Raw genomic sequence first — 20,363 nt, 5'->3', positions numbered from 1 at the left:
CATTGAACGATGAGTTAAGAATAGAGAATACTCGTTCAGCGGCTGCAGAGTCTAGAGATTGAAGCTCTCGGTACGGCACTGGGAGTGCTGGAAGTGCTGGGAGTGGAATCAGTGGATGTACTCGAGGACGACGCCATCTTTGATCTAAGGCCTGAGGGGCCGAGCCGCCGAGCCATAAGCGTGGTGGCCTGAGGAGAGTCTCAGCCTCTCAGATATGTACGGGGTGACCTAGCTAGAGTCTTCCAGACCTCGATATTTTCCAATAACAATACAGAAGTAAAGTACAAACTGAATTATTCTAGAACTATGATGGGTTTTTTTTTTGTTTTCAAGGCATAAAAGCTCGGATTGTGCTAGCAGTGCTAAACTGAAATAAAAGCTTTAAATTATGCTCGTTTTTCTAAATTATGCTAAAAATTATGCTAGCACAATCTACCAAAGCCTACAAGTGGCACCACTAACAAAACTGCTGGTAAGATGTCACATTCTGTGGTGTATTCCCCGCGATATCCTTGTAAATACTGTCAGTCAATTCATCGAGGACCTTGGCTTAGTCACTGAGTTTTTTCATTAGCCTCTCAATATCGTTTACCATTTTCGTCGTGTTAACTTGTTTCCACTGTTCTTCATTCTGCTTGTGTAGAAAATCTTTGACGTAAATTAATTCCTTTTGCACCAATTTTAAAGGCTCATTCCGAGAATGATCCTCTGTTGGAGAAAACAGCAAGAACGGGATGAACAGAGCTGGTCGAAAGCGACATCGGAAGTACTCCCGGTCTTGATGAAACATTTTGAACATTTTGAAGAGGAGTATATGTTTCCCCTGGATCTTTTGTTTTCCCGTTGTTTGATCACCGTGGATTGAAAAAAACAGCGAACAATATTTATGCCCGTTCAGCGCCGGTGATGCGACGAGAAAAAATGGTCCTAGAATAAAAGGCATTCCGTACAAGGTCTGGGGCCAAAACATTATAGCGGAGCTGGGTCGCCAAGCGGAGCACTATAACTATAGGAAGAGAACCACATGCATGCATAGAAATAGAAAACCATACAACTGTTTTCTCATGATCAACACGGCTAGCGACATCGATCGTGGGCGCGTGCACGCGCCCAGCAACCAAAAAACTAACGCCAACGCACATGGTGACCATGCTCCAGCTAATAAGTCATGCAAGTCATGCAGCTTAGGTTTACAGCGTACATCTTTGATATATGACAAACATGTTATGGTAAATTGACACCTGCCCAAACATATCTGTACATTGTTTCCTTCCCTCCATCCTCTCCCATTTCATATATTCTTTCCCAGTCTGTCTCATTATCTCATTCTAAGCGTACTTGACAGCATTTAACAAGTTTAATATTTGTCGTGAGTTCGGCAGGGTTCATAACCAGTCCGAAAATCTACAAATATTGGACAATTTTTCTGCTATTCCAGACCTGGAGAAAGTATGGAAATGAATTCTGGAAAAGCCAAGAGTCAAACTTTATCCCATCCTCAGCTCATTCCCTAACCGTTGTCTTCCGGTCGAGTGCGAAGCTAGCACACTTCAGGGGCTGGGAACGGGCTGTCGGTACCACGTTCAACTGAATCGCTTGGAAGGTGGCGCTTGGGTTCTAGGCTGTTCAAGTTTCAGCGTTGAGGTTATTCAATGACGTCTGGTTCAGCTCGCCATATGAGCTGTTATTCCAGGCAAGTGATTTCACTTTTGGTATTGAGCCTACAAAACTGAAAAAAAAAAAAAAAATGAAAAAAAGGCTTGAATTTTCAGTCCAAATATAACCAGTCCTGGATCAAGTAAAAGTCATGGTAATTTTTTACGAGGTCGAGGAAAAGTCGGACAATTTTTATCCTGACGGAAAAATAGGATTTATAAAGGGACGAAAAAACAACCTGGAGGAAGTTGAAACCACGACCTTCCGAACAGCGGCCACCTACCTTAACCGCTGGGCCACGGGGGACTCCTATACCAAATTAACTCATTTACTAGGTTCATGATTAAGCTTCCTGCTGAACCAAATCCTGCACCGTGATTAGCTTCTCGAGTCGGGTACTGCGATGGCCCTCTCCGGGTTAACCGCTTTGTCCCGCACGAAAATAGTGTCCTTTTTCCGGAGAATAAATTCTTTATTGAGCAAGCTTGTTTGGTCAACAGAAATGGCTGGATATTGACCAATATCCAGCTATCTTGACCTCACGAAAGGTTAATAACCGATATTTATATTATTTTTATTTACGATGTGTTTCGCCGACTTTTGTCCCATGGCAGTAACCACGAACAATGCCTTCATGACAATTGTTTAGCTCTGAGCAATATTAGAAGAATGACCTTGAGAAACTACGATTTGATCACACAGATGAAGGCAGGAAGAGGTGAAATAAAAATAATTCTTGAGTCAGTTTATTACTAAAACTGCTATTCCACTGGATACTTAAAGATTGGAATAGCGGTAACCACTATAGCTGAATGTGTCATGAATTCATACAGTTCTGTTCAAACTGGGTACCTGCTGCAAACACTAAACACTACTCTCTCGATTAACATGAGTATTCTTACATCAACTCAGGCTCAAGCAAAGGGCGAATTATGTAGTTATTAAAATCAGGGGGGTGCATTTAAGGGAAGTTTAAGTGGGCCTACTTCCCTACCGCTAAATACAAATATCACAACCTCCTAGACACGTTTCGATTATTTCGGTGTTTTCAGTTACGAATACACTCCAAGTTCTGCAGAGGGCCTTTTCATTGGAGATCTGATTCAGTACTAACGCAGTTCACGATACCATTCCAAGTGACTCTGAGACTGATCAACGCACGAATGAAGGGGGAAATCGACCCAACACATCCAATCGTGAAGGCAGCTTCACCTTCGACAATAACTAAACACATGCCCTGTTCAAGATCTTTGACGGAAACGTCCAATCATACCCTTCTTGAGCCGATAAATTGCGAAAATGAAAACCACACGACATCCATCTGGCTAATTGCTTGGCCTGACGTACATATAGTACCTTAGTCAATTCATCATCCTCTTCAGTGTTAGGATACTATCTATGGTTTGTTTAAGAAGTTTATTTTTGGGATATTTCTTTCATATAAATTGGGTTACGGATTATTTCCAAAATTTACCAACTGCAGGATTACGGATTATCCAGACCTCCCCCTCCCCCCCCCCCCCCCTCCGCCTCCCCGTAACAAGGCCTCAGTGGTTTGTCGTCTACGCAAGACAGAGTCTCTCCCCACCCCTCCCCCCTTCCTCAATCCGGACAAAGATCCCAGGCTGACTGACTTATCGGTCAGCTTGGCAAAGTTAGTGATTTCGCCAGAGATATATTCTGAAGGGGAACCATAAAAGCAAGTGGAAGATTTGTCATTTTCTGTTTTATTTATTTTTTTTTTTTTCCTGTTCGCTTTTAATTACACGAAGATGAAAGAGATTATTGGCAAAAAATCAATCATTAATATTACACAGGAAATGAATGCTCTATTGTTGTTCGCTCACGTTCTGCGACAGCGGTCAACATGAAACAATGCCTTCTTGCTTGAACTCACAATCTGTCACCCATGCAGGAAATCACTCGGCCTCCAAGTTATATAAGAAGGATGAGAGAAAACAAACTCTGATCGCCTTTAGAAAGGCAGGAAACAGAAATAGAAAAATCAAAACGCTCTAGTATTTTCGAAGCTATAGTTCATTTTTTATTGTCGAATAACATTTTGGACAGAAAGTAAATACTTAACTCTGAAAAGTGGTTGTTTCACAACTTTGACTTTGGCTTTCTGCAAATACAACGTAATGTACTGATCAAGATAAACTTTCTTACGATAACCAGGTTCTATATAAAGAAAACAGCACTTAAGAACATATTTATTAACGCATTTCGCGTCAGACGTCTGACAAATTACCGCGGATGACAGAATGAGTGCTTACTAGTAACAGCGTCGTTCGCTTCATGAGGAAATTAATTTCTAGTGGCTGGCTAAAACGCATCACATTCTTTAAGTAATGGAAACCGATTTAATCCTGAACCGCCAAATGCAAAGGTAAGGAAGATCGACTATTTTCAAAGTACAAATTCATGCACAGTCGTCTTAAAATTCCAAGGACGCGCGAAATCGACAACTGTCGCGCTGTTTAATCAGCTCGGACAATGCTAGATGCGGAAATGAGAACTGTTTCTCGATGTTCTTGGCCGTTTTTTTTAGAAAATATCACAGCAAATGATCACTTTTGTCACTGTTAGTGTTACATGATACTCATTTACTACTTTTGATACAGACACGAGTGAAGGAATTTGGTCAATTCTCAGCGTTCATCTAACTGTCAACCCAGTTGACAATGAAAAAGATAGCGCTGCTACTAAAAATTTTTACCTGCTTCAGAGTTAGTTAGATGCTTTCGGCAACGATAGTGTGGCGTGATACAACGTATCAAGTTCTTTGACGGCTGATGGCAACCGATTTCGTGCTGAACGGATTGAGTCAACGCAGCCAAAAAAAATACGAATTCACACGGAAACGTTTTAAAATCGAAACCCCTGTGGGTTCAGTGCAGCTAGGACAATACTAGATTCGGAAATGAAAACAGTTTACAGATGAATGCTAGAGCATATCACAGCAAATAGTCACTTAAATTATCGGCCAGTGTTACGAGACACTTGTTTACCAGTTAACAGACACGGGAGTCAAATTTTGGGAGTAAAGGAATGTGGTCAATTTTCAATGGCTTATCCATTTCCTATGGTTAATTAGTGACAATGCAAAAAGCAATGCTGCTGAAAAATTTACCCCAATGAGGTTGTTAGATGCTTTAGATATCGAGATTGGAACATAGAGATATGCGATTTCAGTAGATTGTGCGATCGGTGCATCTCGAATTGCAAGAGCAATACACGGCATTTTGAACGTTTCGCGTCTCAGTTGACCTCATGGTGAAGTCTGTGGCGTTTACAAGCTTTCGTTTGTAAAGTGCGTTAGCATACGTATAAATGTTTGCCAAAAACGTCAACAAACTACCATCTTTTTTCCTCGGGTTTTTATCTAGCATTTTGCAGGCATCATGGATTGATATTGACGCCTCGAAGGGCGATAAGTAAGTCATTGCTTATGAATATTTATTTATCTGGCAGTTTGCGAATGAACCCGTTTCAGCGCTTATCTCAGCGCCCTTTTGCGGGTTCTATTTTCAGTATCAAGATCTGCATGCTTGCGTGACCGGTATTTACTTGTTATTCAATCAATTAAAAACAAGGATTGCGACTGGCTGAGACACTGTAATATATCGAATCAACAATCAATTGCAATCACTTCCAGATGGATATTTTCTTTTGTTTTTAAACAATACAAGAGAAAGCGAAGAATTAACATAGAGCAGTCATTTGAAGAGTCCGACTGTTTTTCTCAGATGCGTGCACTCTACGACTTTTTAAGTTCAGTCTGTATTACGTCGAAAATTTATATTCAAGCCAAAGTCACTGAAATAATGAACAACAAGATATTGGACCGTGAACGTGTCATACAAAACGGATGTTTAGATTCAACTTTTTAATCTCGGGCAGAACTTGCCTCAACACGAACTGTTATATAGATCGTTTTCACTGCCACGCAATAAAAAAAAATAAATCGAAAACCATTCAGTAGATAAAGTCAAGAAACTGTGATGCTATAGGAAATAGATAGAGAAGACACTTCTCCAAGTTTTAGACTTGCGCGTTTTCCCAGACTGCAGATATTTGTTGAAATGTTTCGCAGAAATTTACAGAGCCTTGTATGGAAACGCTGATGTTGGTGCACCTCTGTGGTGCACTAATATGGCGACCTGGAACTTACTTTGGCTATCTAGGCGACTGATTATCTGTACTGAACAAAAAAACATTTACATACTTCTAAAAAAGTTAAAAATCATGAGATAGGTATATATTTTTCGACAAATGCGATTGTAGCTTTGTGTCACGCACCGCCATAACTCTGAAATTCGAAATACGCTGGTTTTCAAACGAAGCACACTATTGAGCTGTAACATTGTAAACAGATATAAATTTACCCCCTCTTATGCCTGATGGGTATAAAAACTTTGGTGGCTCTTTAGATTTCGATTTTAGAAGTGATGACGTCACATGAAAACGATCTATAGTGCTAAATAACTTTTACAAACAATGTGCAATAAATCTCCAACAGGTTATCATTTCAGGGAAAATAGTCACGAAAACGAACTGTTAAATGAAATTAAACAAATCTCATTATTCATTTGTCTTGTCCGCACCGAATTGCTGCTTGGCAAATATCGCAATTATAAGGAAATGTTCATCAACAGCTGTCATTCCATAGCACCTCTTTCCTAAAACAAAGTATGTCATAACATTTAGGATGCTTTTGTGTGTTAATTAATGTCTGTGTTATTGCTTTTTTTTTGTCCCGCAGACTATAATTCTAAATAACTTAAATTACATACTCCCAAATTGACAATTGCTATAAATCCCTAACAAGTTATCCTTTCTAGGGAGAATAGTCACGAAAGCAAATGATTATGTGAAATAAAACGAATCTCATTATCTCGGGAGTGCAGTGGGGGAGGTACTCCCAGGAAAGTTGGGTGAGGGTGTGCGGCCCACTTCCCAAAATCCTTACCCTATCTATGACAAAAATCTTCGATTTTTGCTACCCTATTTAAGACCTGGCCAAAAATTCGATACCCTATTTATGACCGTTGCGGCTGGCGCAGTTGCCCTAAACATAAGTTATAAGGGGCTTTTGTTAACGGTCTTATTGATAATGATGAAAAAATAGCTTCTTCGTAGAAACATACCCAACTCAAGACTAGAGTGCTAAAACCATACCCTATTTAAGACCAAAATGGCCAAAATCGATTCCCTATTTATGACCAAAACGGCTGAAAAACCCTACCCTTTGGGGCCGCACATACCTATATAGCCCTTATAAGCGAGTACCCCTCGCCCGGGCTCATTATTTATTTGTCTTGTCACCGAATTGTTACATGGCAAATAACGCAATTATAAGAAAAAGTTTATCAACACCTGTCATTTCATAGCGCCTGTTTTCTAAAACAAAATATGTCATACAATTTCTGATGTTTATAGCGATTTTCATTTGAGTGTCGAAAGTAATCAGGCAATTAGTTTGGTTTTGGTTTTACTACGGTTTGAGATTGGCTGAGTAGTCTAATTGGTAAATAACTGGTTTGGTTTTGGTTTTATGGCACTCAATTGAATACCGCTCTAAGCTTATTAATCAATCTTTGTCTTATTGCTTTTTTTTTTTTCCGCAGACTAAGAAGAGATGAGCAACAATAGCTATTTGTCAGATAAGTATCTTTCTTCTCTCTTTTATCATGGTTTATGAAATGTTGTGAGAATTGCTAACACTTGCTTGCACTAGACTTGCCAAGGAGTAGAAAAATTCCGAGCATACGTTAAGCGAGATTTAGGTAAGTGAGCGATATGAATTAATTGCGCATGCGCGTGTCACCTATCGTTGATCATTATCGTCACCAGGCCTACGCGTTTTTTAATACCGTTAACACGAAATCGGTGGCTTTCACATTTAAAATTTCTTGTGGGTTTTGTGCTGCATTTCGCTCTTGAAAGACTCGCTTTCAAGACAAACATGCAAAAGCGTCGGGGTAAACAATCTTGAAAGACCCGCTTTCAAGAAACATTTTTTCACTACACTCTGCAATACATCGAAGTTAAGCATTGAGGGGAAGACGCTTGAAAGATAATGCGCTTTCAAGACATTTGTAGTCTCTTCCCCTCGCCTCATCCGAAACGAACGGCGCACAGCGTATGCCGGGAATATTACGCTGCAGCTCTTGAAAGACAGTTCAGCTTTCAAGACATGGTGAATTGTGACCAATTATCTTCCGCTAAATTACTAGCTGCCATCATAAAGTTGAAATTACAGAGAGCTTCAAGATCTTTGCTGTCGAATTTTAACCAGAATTGGCCGCGAATTTTTTTACCGATATCGTCATCAGAGAAAATAGGTTTTGTACTCGCAAGCTAAAAGTTAACCAACCAAAGGCGGCATGAGGTTTTTCGTGCGAACTTTGTAAGCTGTCGATTTTCTGCATTTTAATTATAAAGATACTCTCAAAGCATATGATTACACTGTTTTCCTTTTGAGAATAACCTCGCTATATAATAAGTAATTTATTTTACAAATATGAGCAACCGAGACCAAGTTATATTAAATAAATAAGAACAATATGACTTACATGAAGTATGTTTCCGTTTTAGTTGTCATAGTCCCAGGGCGCAATACAACACTTGTCGTCAATGTAACCGAGGGCGAAGACCTCACTGTAAACTGCTCCATTGAAACGAATACGCCCTCATGGTCACGGCGAGACGGAGAGGTGGTGCAAACCAAAACCAGGATAATTGATGGAGTCTTACTCCGCATAGAAAATGTGTCGATCGCTGATACTGGGGTGTACGAGTGCAGAAATGGGAAAGATCAGCACACAATCTGGATCCAAGTTTTAGGTAGGTTAATGTCAAGGTCAAGTCTGTAAATGCAGAAACAAATTCAGCACCGCAGTTCTGAATTCTTCTAACCCTATACAGCCGGGACAGTGCGGTGATGGTATGCGATGCAGGTAATTTTCAAATCAATCCAAGAGAAAAATTTCGTATCTCCAAGTGGCCATGTAAAGTTCTATTTATTATATAAGCAATGGAATACCAAATTATTTCACTTTTGCTGCGAAAGGCGCAGTTTATTGTATGTAAACATATCATCGCTGATCTTTTCAAGTGAAGGCAACATGTTATTTTAACGTGTGAAGATATCATGTTTTTGCACGGAAGCTCACGAGATATTTCATCGGTCTTCATATAATAAACTTCTTTAATTTATTTTTTATTTGCTGTTTTTGTAATATACTTTATTTCTTCTTTTTATTCGCAGTTAAACTAGAGGTGGAGATGGAACTGGTGGTTGAGAATTACGTGTTCACAGAGGAGTTGAAGAACAAATCATCCCCCGTTTACAAGGAAACCGAGAAAAATTTTACTACTGAGGTAAAACACGTTCTTGTGGTGATTCGTTATTGACTTATGTGAGTTTTTCCGCACAACAACCTTGCAAATGATCCTATTATGACATTAGACATGTAAATCACCCGCCCATTCGATTATAAGGGCCTGTTACAGACAGCCTATAAAGAAATGTGTGAACAGGCAAAATCTTGTAAAGCAATTGCGAATGAAGGGATGAAGAAACTGCTTTGGTTGATTGGTTGATTGACTGACTGACTGACTGACTGACTGACTGGCTGGCTGGCTGGCTGGCTGGCTGCCTAATTAATTGATTGATTGATTGATTGATTGATTGATTGATTGATTGATTGATTGATTGATTGATTGATTAATTGATTGATTGATTGATTGACCGACCGACCGATCGATCGATCGATTGATTGATTTGCTGACTAACGAATATGTTATAGACCGGTGGGCTAGCTGACCGTTTGATTGACTGACTCCCTGCCTGGCTAACCAAACGACTGACCGACAGACCGACCGACCGATCGGCTGGCTGATTGGCTGAGTAATTAGCTCTGAACTGCTTTATCGATCAATCAATAAAAGGAGGAATCAGTAAATGAATGAAAATCATTCGACGAGGTGTAATTTCATTCGACTTTATCACCCAGGATTAACTTATTGGTTATGGCAGAAAAAGAAAATCGACATTTCAAGCTAGAAAAACTCAAGTCTTATTAAACTATCAGCTACATTTCTACCTTACAGATGGATAATGTGCACAGAGGAGTAACTCCAGGCTACGTGAGAACGGACGTTTTAGGTTTTAAGTAAGTAGTCAACCTTTCCTGACACAACTTTCAAGTTTTAGTACTTGCTCTCGCTCCTTGACCAACCAGACGTGAGTCGAACATGACAAAGAAAGAAGGCCTTGTCATATTTTGTCGTGTACACGAGCAAATAAATAAAGCATATTAAATTATTTCATAAAAGCATGTCACAACAAATTTGCTCGTGTGCAGTTGCTTAGCTTATCGATACTTCTCTTCGTGTGCAATTTTGATGGCGAGAAAATACCCGTTGTTATAGTTTTAAATACGAATCACTGAATGACGAAAATAATATATCTGCCAAGCATCAATTAAATATATATTAGAAGCACCAAGTGAAACCATTTCGAAACGCTAATCCAGGTTGTATCTGCTGAATGAACCTTGTTTATTCATTCTCCCCATACTTATGTGATGAGAAAAAAACAAAGCTCTGGGAAAAGATTTCAACTTTCAATAACTTTCTATACGGCGTGTTAAAAAGAATGTTTGCCTTAGTACTTACAATAGTTAGGATCTTATAACAGAGTGTATCGTTGCCATTACTCCATCTGTGCGCACGTAATTACCAAAGAATACTGGATAACTGTTTAAAGTAACATACGGAATTTTCCTTCAGAAAAGGAAGCGTTAAGGTCGATTTCAAGATCGTTATTGTTCTGGTGACCAATGATCCCGAAAACGCCACGGATCTGCCAGACGTGAAGGCCGAAGCTGCTCAGAGGGTTGTTGTGAGAGCAAAGACTGGGGTAGTGGAGAGGCTAAAAGTGAAGCAAGTCATAGTTAAAAGTAAGTGCTATTTACAATTGGAAAAATGATGTCGATCCCCGGCTATCGGCAAACCTAAATAAAGAGGGATGCCTTTTGGTCTTAGGCCATTGCTAGAAAATCTAACAATACAGTGTTCATCATATTTCCACGTCACCCAGAAAGAGGGATTCACCTTGGCAGTATCGCCCAGTTTTAATCCTCCTAAAGCTTCTTGTCTGTGAGTGCGTGCGCCGGGTTTTAATCTTCTTAGAGCTTCTTATTCGTGAAGATGTGCGCTATGTATTAATATTCTAAAAGCTTTTTGTTCGTTGGGTAGTGCAGCAGATTTTATAACCTTCATAAAGCTGGCTTCCTGGATGTTGGGATGGGCTGCCTACAGTTGTGCAAATCCTGGCTCTATTTGAAACCACATGAAAAAGCTTAAATATAATTTCCGGATCCTTACCAGCCTGTAGACGTGGTTGTTTGTGAAGCTGAAGCACTAGATTGCACGTTGTCCTACAGAACGATATTTTCCTTTTTTGATTATTTTTCTCTCTCTCTTTAGTTCGAGAATTAAACACCGATGGAAACAGTTGTAAACGTTAATATAAACGTGCTATAGTGGCTCGTGAAAATGTCTTAGTCGATTTCTGACTAAAATAAAAAAAAACCACATAGTTGACTCTATTTAAGACCATGTCAGATTAATTAAATAAAACCGATATATTGTGTTGTAGTACTTATTTATATATTACTGCGTGTACATATTGGGTATGCAACACTTTTGAGTGTTATACCGTGGATTATCTTGTCACTTGTATTTTCACGTTATACACACGAGTCTTTAGGTCAGTGCGTATACCGAGAAAATACAAGTGACAAGTGGGGTATGCCATGGTATGCCACGAGAAAGCGTTTGCATAACTATTTTATTCCATTCTGTAGAAAATGCAGTGGCCAACACAGTCATTGCGACATACGCGCGGCGCATGATGGGAAGGTTGGATGTAATACCGTCGAGTATACAGTCTGTATTCTAATTGGCTGTATTTTCTATTACGACCGTCCTCGGCCACGCATCGCCCTATTATAGGGTGAAAGCCGCGCTTTGGCTCTCAGTTACAAAAAATTACTGCCTGTTATTTCACTTTTCAGCTGTTCCTTTAGAACCTGGAAATGTGGAGATCTTTGGAATAGATTCGGACGAGTTAAGCGTTCGATGGAATCCTTCTGAAGACGCTGATTCGTTTCAGATTCAAAAGTACGTGGTCCAACACAGAAAATTCGAAGAGAAACTCTACACCAATACCTCTCAACCCGCTTCAGATGACAAGACACAATACACTATCAGAATTCAACCGCTGGAGCCTGAAACGACTTACATGATACGAGTTGGTGCCGTGAACCAATATGGCGACAATTTCAACGACGAAACTGCTCATAAAACTGACGTTACACGTAAGCCGGTTTTATTCCATTTTTGTGTATTTTCATTTATTTCTTTAGATCGCTTGGGCGTTTAGAGAGCTCCAAGAGCCCAGAGTTGCTCTTGGCTTCTTCTCGAAAAAGTCTTATACTTATCTCATGCTCTCCAATTCAGCTCTCACGTGCCCGAAACAGTTATTAACAAGTCAATTAGGGAGAAAAGAAAAACAAGGGAAAAGCAAAAACATGATGGCAATGGTTGCATATCGTCTTCAATAAACTAGAAGAGAGGTTGACTCACGCTTTATAGGAGCATTTTTTATTTAGGGGTGTGTGTGTGGAGGGGGACGTACTGTTGCATTTATAGCTGAGGAAATTACCTCATTTTGATTGGCTGAGAACATATATATTGATAGTTAATTATTAATTTGCACTGTAGTTCAAATTAACGCACACGTGCTCGCAATTTTCTCAGTAACATAATAAGCGAGTGATCGTACTAAAGCTTTAGTAATTAAGCGTACATACACTACTCGTGATATTTGAAATTGCACTCGCTCGTGGAATTTTGAGGATGTTCAAATGTCACTCGTAGTGTAAATCCTTAATTACATACATGTTGTTGCTATAGTCCTCCAATCAAACTTAACAAATCTTTGGTGTTTATTCCAGCTTTCGCATGGTGGATCATCGTTGTCGTAGTGTTAGTAATTCTTCTTGTTCTCGTCATACTTGTGGTATTGATTGTGTACAAACGCAAAAAAGACCGGAAGAGAGAAGTGCAACAACAAGGATCTCGTTTTGATGCACTTGAACTTGAGTCTCCGACGGTAAGAGACAATTATTTCATAGTGCATTAACAGAGCCTGGACTGGGTCCTAAAATCCCAGATATCGGAGAAATTTTCGGCGATTTTTTAGTTTACAGTTCAAATTTCAGCCCAATTCTCATCTATCAGTAAATCTACAGATCTCAAGTCTCAGGCCCCGTTCACACTGCCCCGGAGAAATTTGAAAACGCAGCAATCACCGGTCATTTTGGATTTGTGTTTGAGGAAAACTCGGTCGGGGAAATCACATGATTATCGTAACATCATAGTTTTCGGAAAGCTCCGTTTTCAAATTGTTAAGACGCATTAAGACGCAAAGCTAGCGTTTTCACATTTTTCCGGTTTGAAAAGCTCCGTTTTCGTGACGGATTAGTGTGGATGGTAGGCCTAACAGTAGAAATAATGCTGCGTATTTAAATGTCTTAAGTCACTTGAGTGTGACACCAAATGCGTTTCGTATCTTTCAGCATGAAGTTGCCGGATATGAAAGTAAGAATGTCAAAGGATTGGTATATTCATACTCAAACGATGCTTACAAGCCGTCCGAAGTATCTTGGGACGAAATTCCATACAAGGACCTGAAGCTACTAGATGAGCTTGGCTCAGGAGCATTCGGTGTCGTGTACAAAGGAGAGTATTTACAAGAAAGTGGGAATGTATTGCCTTGCGCAGTGAAGTCGCTGAAACGTGAGTCTGGAATTCGCTATATTTTTTTTTATTATTTTATTTTGCTCTAGTAAGTGTAGTGCAGTGCAGTTCAATTCAGGGCAGGGCAAGGAAGGGGAAGGTAACTTAGGGGTGGGCTAGGGTAGGGTAGGGTGGGGTGGGCAAAGGTAGAGTAGGAGACGTAGTGTGACGTAGCGTCTCTTGGCGTGGTGTGGTGTAGATTAATTGGGATATAGGATATGGCAGGGTAGGATTAGGGGGCTATGTTTACTGGGCAAGGTTTGGGGGGGATTTAATCAGGCTAGGGCAGGGTAGGGTAGACTAGGTCTTGTAGAGTTATGATAAAGGATTTACCATTATTTACCATTGTCTTTCCTATTTGAAATAACGTTTATCTGAATGGTTCACCTGCTACTTTGCATTGAGTTAGTGAACGCCCATTTTAAATGTGTTCACTGAAAATATTATCGAAATTAAGCCGAATTTTAATTCCTTCTTTCACCAGCTTCTGCATCAAGAGAAGAAGTCCGTGACTTGTACAACGAGCTGGAAATAATGGGCAATGTGGGTTATCATCCAAACCTTGTTAACTTGATTGGAGCTTGCACAGAAGATGGTTAGTAACGAATTTACCATTCAAAGTCATGACTAATTATGAAAAAAAGTACATAATTCCAGCTTGGTCATAATTTGGGCAGCACTTTCTTCGCGAAAAAAGGTTTTTCTTGTAAACAAAGTTATTAGATTTCTCCTTAGAAACTTCGTGACGTAGTACACGAAGTTACGCCTTGTACTGTTGTCTCTGCTGACTTAGGTTAACAACATAACAGCACAGTGCAATTTTAGAACAGTTCGGGTGTAACAAGAAACACTCAACCTATAAATCACGTGCTATATCTCAGGGTTCAGTACCAGTTTTGTTATGTGTGAAGTTTTAGTCACCATTGTTGCTAAGCTACACGACTTATCTTCATTACATCATGCTTACGTGATTTATTTCACAGCATTTATAAGTGCTTTTGATTGGTAAAAAAATACTAAGAATTGGAAACTCGAGCGTCTCAACGAGATTTGCTAAAAGGCAGTTGTTTCCCATACTGAACTTGAGCAATACTAAAATCCTCCGTAGGAAAAAAGATGGCGACTGGTACATTCACCCATAGTTCTCAGCGCACGAAAACCTTAACAACGTTTATAAAAACGTACAGAAACGTTACAAAATCTTCAAAACTAAGCTACTCAATGTCCTTAGTACAGGGACAAATATTGTAGAAGTTTGGCCTTCTTCGTGCTTTGTAGGCTGTGTTAGGTTCGCAAGGCATTGTGGTAAAATGTACAGCCACCATTTTTGTTCCTACGGTGGGTTGTTTAATTATCTTTAGTCTAAGCATATGTAATAGAGGAAAATTGTTTTTAAAAGAGCGGAAATATTCAATGGGGCAAAGAAAGATGTTGAGATTAATGTTGGAAGGTCTATAACCGTGCACGAATACGATGCTGGCCATCCAAATTGTCTAATACAACACAACTGGGATTTTACCATAGCAATTGACTTAGCTGTAACACGTTCAACATCTTTGGTTCTCAACAGGTCACCTACTCGTTGTCTTAGAGATCGCAGAAAATGGCAGCTTGATAGAGTTCTTGAAAAAATCTCGACAAACGGACCAAAGCTATGAGATCGTTAAAAGCGGGCTAACAGAAGAAATGAAAACTGGAATAGCCACTGACGTTGCAAGAGGAATGGCTCATCTAGCGAAGTGTAGAGTAAGCTGTGTATTTATAGAGTATTAGTAACAGTAAGACGGAATCTTAGGCGATTTTCTTCAGAAAGGCCTCCGGCTGCCGAAAGTGAAATCAGATTTGCTGAACTGCAATCCAGTTGCATCTTTGAATTCCTGTACTTCTCTCCCTAGAAACTGTTCTGTTTTGATCTATAGAATCTTCGTATCCAAATCAGCAGTTCATTTGTACTTTGGGTAGCAGTTGAAAATTAGAAAAGAAGCTTTCGATAACCAGCCATAGACACCTTTCCTTTGACACTATACTTCAACTATGTCAGATCAAAGGACTAGAAAAATTGATTTGAAAGCCGAGTTGAGATTTGTATTAATCAATTTACTGTAGTTTCCTGTGCTCTTTGCAAAGTTATGCTGTTTTAAAGAAAACTTCATCTCGTTAACAATGACCTTAATAGATTTAAAATGATCCTGTGCATATCACAGCTACAAGTGTTAGACAAAGAAGATCATATATTTTCAAACTATAACAGTCAGAGAACGTTTTTCAATTCAAATTACAGTGTTGCTACGGTTCTTCAACTCTTAGAGAAAAAAAAAATCGCAATCTTTAGAAGCAGCATGAGCTTAAAATAATGGAAGCTAACCTTTTGGGGGATTTCTTCATTAAATTTTTCTTTGCTTTAATTGAGTTATATTTTATTTTTATTATAGTGTATTCACCGAGATCTTGCAGCAAGGAATGTGTTACTTGGAAAAGACTACGTCGCCAAGGTGTCTGATTATGGAATGGCCCGGGATGTTTATGAGGAATTGATGTATAAAAAGGAAACTCAGGTATTCAAAAATTTCAGCAATGGAGAATATACCACTTCGGCATCTGTGTTTATAATAAAGTATTTCTTTAGTCTAGAGGTTTATTAGGGTCTTGTGCTAATTACTGTAATCCCGTCACCCTCTCCTAGAAGGGCGCTTCTCTGTATTTTGACACTTTCGCCATGCTTACCAGATTTTTGTACCCAGAAAACTATTACTCGTTGAGAAGTTAATGCGTTTTGTTTCCCCGAGACCCTCAATGTTCCCCGAGGCGACTGAAGCCGAGGGAAACATGGAAGGCCGAGGGGAAACAAAACTCACTGTTTCCATGGAGCCAGTCATTAAGCATTTGGTTATGCCTTCCAACTAAAAAAATAATAATAATAAAAAAACTGCGAAAAAATTATTTGCTTGAGGCCGGGTGGCACACAAATTTACCGCGGTTTCAAGGTGAACGACCTGATCACCTGCGAGTCCAAAGTTTCCGTAGGGAGTTAGTGAGTTTTGTTTACCCGAAGGAGTTAGTGAGGTTTGACCCGTGACAAGTGACACGTTGTCCTCCAATTGGAAAACTTGTTTGAGTTGGGGGGTATCACAAAGAGATTTAATTCCCGTGTTGCAGGTAACCTCATAATTAACATCTTGTGTTTTATCTTTCAGGGTAAACTTCCCGTAAAATGGATGGCTATTGAATCCTTACAAACGTACATTTTCACGATTGAGTCAGATGTGTAAGTAACTTTAGAATTAACAAAATTACCACTGAAAAGAATGTTAGCGGTATCGAGACAATAAGCCAAATCGGAGTTTTAAGAATAAGAGCAATAACAAATAACAAAATAATAGGATAAATGGGCAATTCCATCTATGAGACGTATCTGCGGGTAATCATCTTAGCTGTATTCATGAACACAAATATCCAGTTCAAGATGATGAATACAACTACCATGATTGCCTACATGCTAGAATCAAGGAGGGAATTGGCAATTACGGATAAAAACGAGTGATCATCAGAAATAGTGAAATCAGAATAGTGGTTTTTCTCTTGAACAAATCAGCCAAATCCATTTTGGACAGTTGCATTTGCAATAACATTTTGTTGATTCTGATCGAGAAGTTTGTGTAACAATAATTTATAACTACGTTCAAAGCAAAATCCGCAAATCCATCCAGTCCACTCAATCTAGATTTTTAGACGAACGATTCTTAGAGAAAAGCCATTCCTAAAGAATTAGTACCTTCCCTCTTGCCTTTCACCCAGGACGTACAATAGTTATTATTTCTGCTGATATATTTTTCACTGTGATTTATTCGAATGATGTCTTTCGGCAGATGGTCGTATGGCGTGCTGCTCTGGGAGATAGAGTCAGGAGGTAAAATGCTTATTTTATTTGATCTCATTCCATATTCATTTTAAATGCTAATTAAGTTGGTTATAGACCTTATAGTTTCGTCCAATTTTGACACAATTATTATTATTATAATCACGTTAGACGAAAGTGCAGTTTTTTTTTTTTTACAATAACCCATGAGCAGAATATTAAAATTATTTGGAGCCAAACACATTAAGACGGTATTACGCAGACTTTTGTAGGTTACGTGGTGGGATAAATGAATCGAATGATCAGATGACACTTCTTTCGCTATTATGTTATAAACAGGTCTTAAACCTTATGCTGGTCTTAGTACTCAAGAGCTGATTGCGGAGTTAAAGAAAGGCTATCGGTTGGAAAAGCCCGATGGATGCTCAGAGGAAATGTAAGACATACGCTTATGGATACTCCATTAGTTATTCTATTACGATTTGAAGTAATATTTTAAATACAAAAGACCATGTTTCACCACATTTCCAAACACCGAGAAGAGCGTTGAAAATACGACGCTTAGCGGCGTATTTTTGAGGAACTCGAGCTGTTTAGAAATTTGGTCAAACACAGACTTGAGTGTCTGATATATCCTCTCAATCAGAACTAAAACTGAGGAGAAAATGGAAAATTCTAACTAACTGAGATGAGACATCCAAACACTGTCACGGTCAACATTTCTTTTATTTAAACGTAATGAATTATCAAGGATAGCCGGCGTTTGTAACTTCACCTTCAAATCTTCGAAACAGTAACCGGCATAAACTACCCATGGTATACCCCATTTCGGTAGAGACGGGATCCTATGGTAAAGGGGAAACATGAATGAATTCTGATCTTCCTTTTTTTTTTTTTTTGATTAACCAATGAAGAGCCAACAAATTGCTAATTTCTTGTCAGGTAGAAAAGCGGGATGGGAGAATATGTTTGATGCTTTGGCACCAATATTAGAATTAGAGGAGGACCAAATAAATTAGTACATTTGTAACAAGGATCTTGCTCAATTTATGATATTATCGCTGCTTTCTTTCTAGGTACCAGGTTATGAGATCCTGTTGGAACCCAAATCCAAGCGCAAGACCAACTTTTGATCAACTGCGTATTCAACTGGAGAGCAAAATCGTGACCTGATTACTCCATTCACGAACCATGAAGGAGCACCTCGCTCTAGTCTTTACAGAGAAGACTATTTTAAGTAGCACCCTTTTGCACAAATGATTGAAGGTTTCCAATTTTTCTTTATCTAAAGTTGGGACCGCAATAAAGTAAAGCTTCTTTTAAGTTTGCTATGCAGAGCGGTTTTTATATGAGTGTCGGAAATTAGTCGTGTTTGCTTTGGTTTTGTTTTGAACAATCCACTAAGTGCTTGGCTTAAAAAGTCCTTCACCATTTTGTCATCCAATCAGAAGAAAACCTAATAATCGTCGCGACTGGCCCGCACCCGTTTTCCAGCGCTGGTCCCCTACATGCATTTGCTTTGAGTTTGAACTGGATCATTGTGTTTCTTTGTGTAATTTCTGATTAGCTAGACTGATTACTTCGGTTTTGGTTATACAACACTCAATAAAAACTACTCTAATTGGTAGAATGAATCATCAATCAGCGTTAATATAATTGCTTATGCTCTTTGCGTCAGCTACATGTAATTACGTCGAGTTTTGATTGGCTCACTGTATCGTCTGTGTCCTTTGTGACTGGCCAGAGTGATTACTATGGTTTTGGTTTTACGACACTCAATTGAAAACCGCTCAAACCGACGTTAAGACGATTGCTTATAGCTAAACCAAAGTTAATATGATCGTTTATTTAACAAATAAAGAAGCCTAAGCCGTGTATTACACTGTGATAAAACGCGACGGGCATTTCTCGAGTGTTCTCAAATGTCCGGAGTTTTTTATCGCAGTATAATACTCGGCTCAGGCTTCTTCGTTTGCTTTATGAAATAGATTTTGCTCGCGAAAAACAATAAAACACGCTTTTTCTATGTTTTATACTTTGATAAAACATGGGTTTTTGACCAATCAGAGCGCGGGCAGGGTCCTAGCTATATTATAAACTTAGGTAATGAGCTGGCTATTGGGCAGTACAGTCGATATTCATTAGGAACCACTTTGATTCGTACATCGATCCTGATAAAGTCGGCCAGTTGTGTTTGTATAGTATTAGCAAGTTTAAGTCAGAGACTACAATACATGCACGCCGAAATAGTCGACGTCCGCAGAAAAATATACCTGCACAGCTAAATAGAGCCATTTTAAAAGGTAACAAAGTTACTCACTGATGGACCGAATTGTGAAAGAGCTATTTAAAATAAAGAAATAAAAATACTAATAATCAGTTGTCAGACAACCAACTTATAAATAATTTACCACAGCTCTAGATAAATGATTGTGTATTTATATGCAATTACAGTAAAAGTCTAGGTAGGTAAATTATCATTTATTTGTTTAATAAAATTATACACAATTGAAGAACATTACACCGAAGAACGTTTTATCGACGCAACGCCTGCTGACATGCTAAAGGCTAGTAGGAGCGAATCTAGCTTTCAGGTTGAAACACTCGGAGAAAGGAAGAGTGGGGAGAAGAGGGGGGATGGAAAGGGAGAGGGGAGAAAGGAACGGTAGGGAAGAAGAGGGGAGACAAGGGGGGAATAAAAAGGAGAGAAACGAAGGGGAGAGAAAGGGAAGGAAGGGGAGGTAAGGAAGTGACAGAGTTTTAAGTACATATATGTTCTCTCGAACAACAGTTCTAGCCGTGGTCTTTCAGCCCGCCTTGGTGAGAAATGTAGCGTCTTTGAGAGTCACAGTCAGTTACGGAGTATTTCATGTATCCTATACACTCAGTGGCTTCTTTATGCTGTAGTAAAATGGGTATGTTTTAAGGTTACTTCAAACCTTCGCGGGTTTGCTCCAGAAAAAAAATTCGTACGCGC

General features: G+C 39.2%; 1 protein-coding gene across 2 annotated transcripts; it reads left to right on the top strand.

The window, feature by feature from the left end:
• The first annotated feature begins 3,879 nt into the window (after nucleotides 1-3,879).
• On the top strand, nucleotides 3,880-19,907 carry LOC110068920 (angiopoietin-1 receptor-like). 2 transcript variants are annotated; one of them, XM_089281088.1, is made up of 16 exons: nucleotides 3,881-4,045; nucleotides 7,287-7,445; nucleotides 8,257-8,505; nucleotides 8,930-9,042; nucleotides 9,775-9,836; nucleotides 10,456-10,625; nucleotides 11,745-12,047; nucleotides 12,687-12,844; nucleotides 13,311-13,530; nucleotides 14,015-14,125; nucleotides 15,101-15,276; nucleotides 15,963-16,085; nucleotides 16,725-16,795; nucleotides 17,397-17,437; nucleotides 17,726-17,822; nucleotides 18,463-19,907. In XM_089281088.1, the coding sequence occupies exons 4-16, from the start codon at nucleotides 8,947-8,949 to the stop codon at nucleotides 18,557-18,559; spliced, it is 1,725 nt and encodes a 574-aa protein (XP_089137214.1). In that variant the 5' UTR covers nucleotides 3,881-4,045; nucleotides 7,287-7,445; nucleotides 8,257-8,505; nucleotides 8,930-8,946; the 3' UTR covers nucleotides 18,560-19,907. The 2 variants fall into 2 exon arrangements, with proteins under 2 accessions (XP_020631998.1, XP_089137214.1); XM_020776339.2 differs by having other exon boundaries at nucleotides 3,880-4,045; nucleotides 7,287-8,505.
• Nucleotides 19,908-20,363: the final 456 nt, after the last annotated feature.

The sequence above is a fragment of the Orbicella faveolata genome, unplaced genomic scaffold (genome assembly GCF_042242905.1).
Source record: "Orbicella faveolata isolate gen_17 unplaced genomic scaffold, um_ofav_v1 contig_48, whole genome shotgun sequence".
NCBI lineage: Eukaryota > Metazoa > Cnidaria > Anthozoa > Scleractinia > Merulinidae > Orbicella > Orbicella faveolata.
This window is presented reverse-complemented; position numbering and strand designations above follow the sequence as displayed.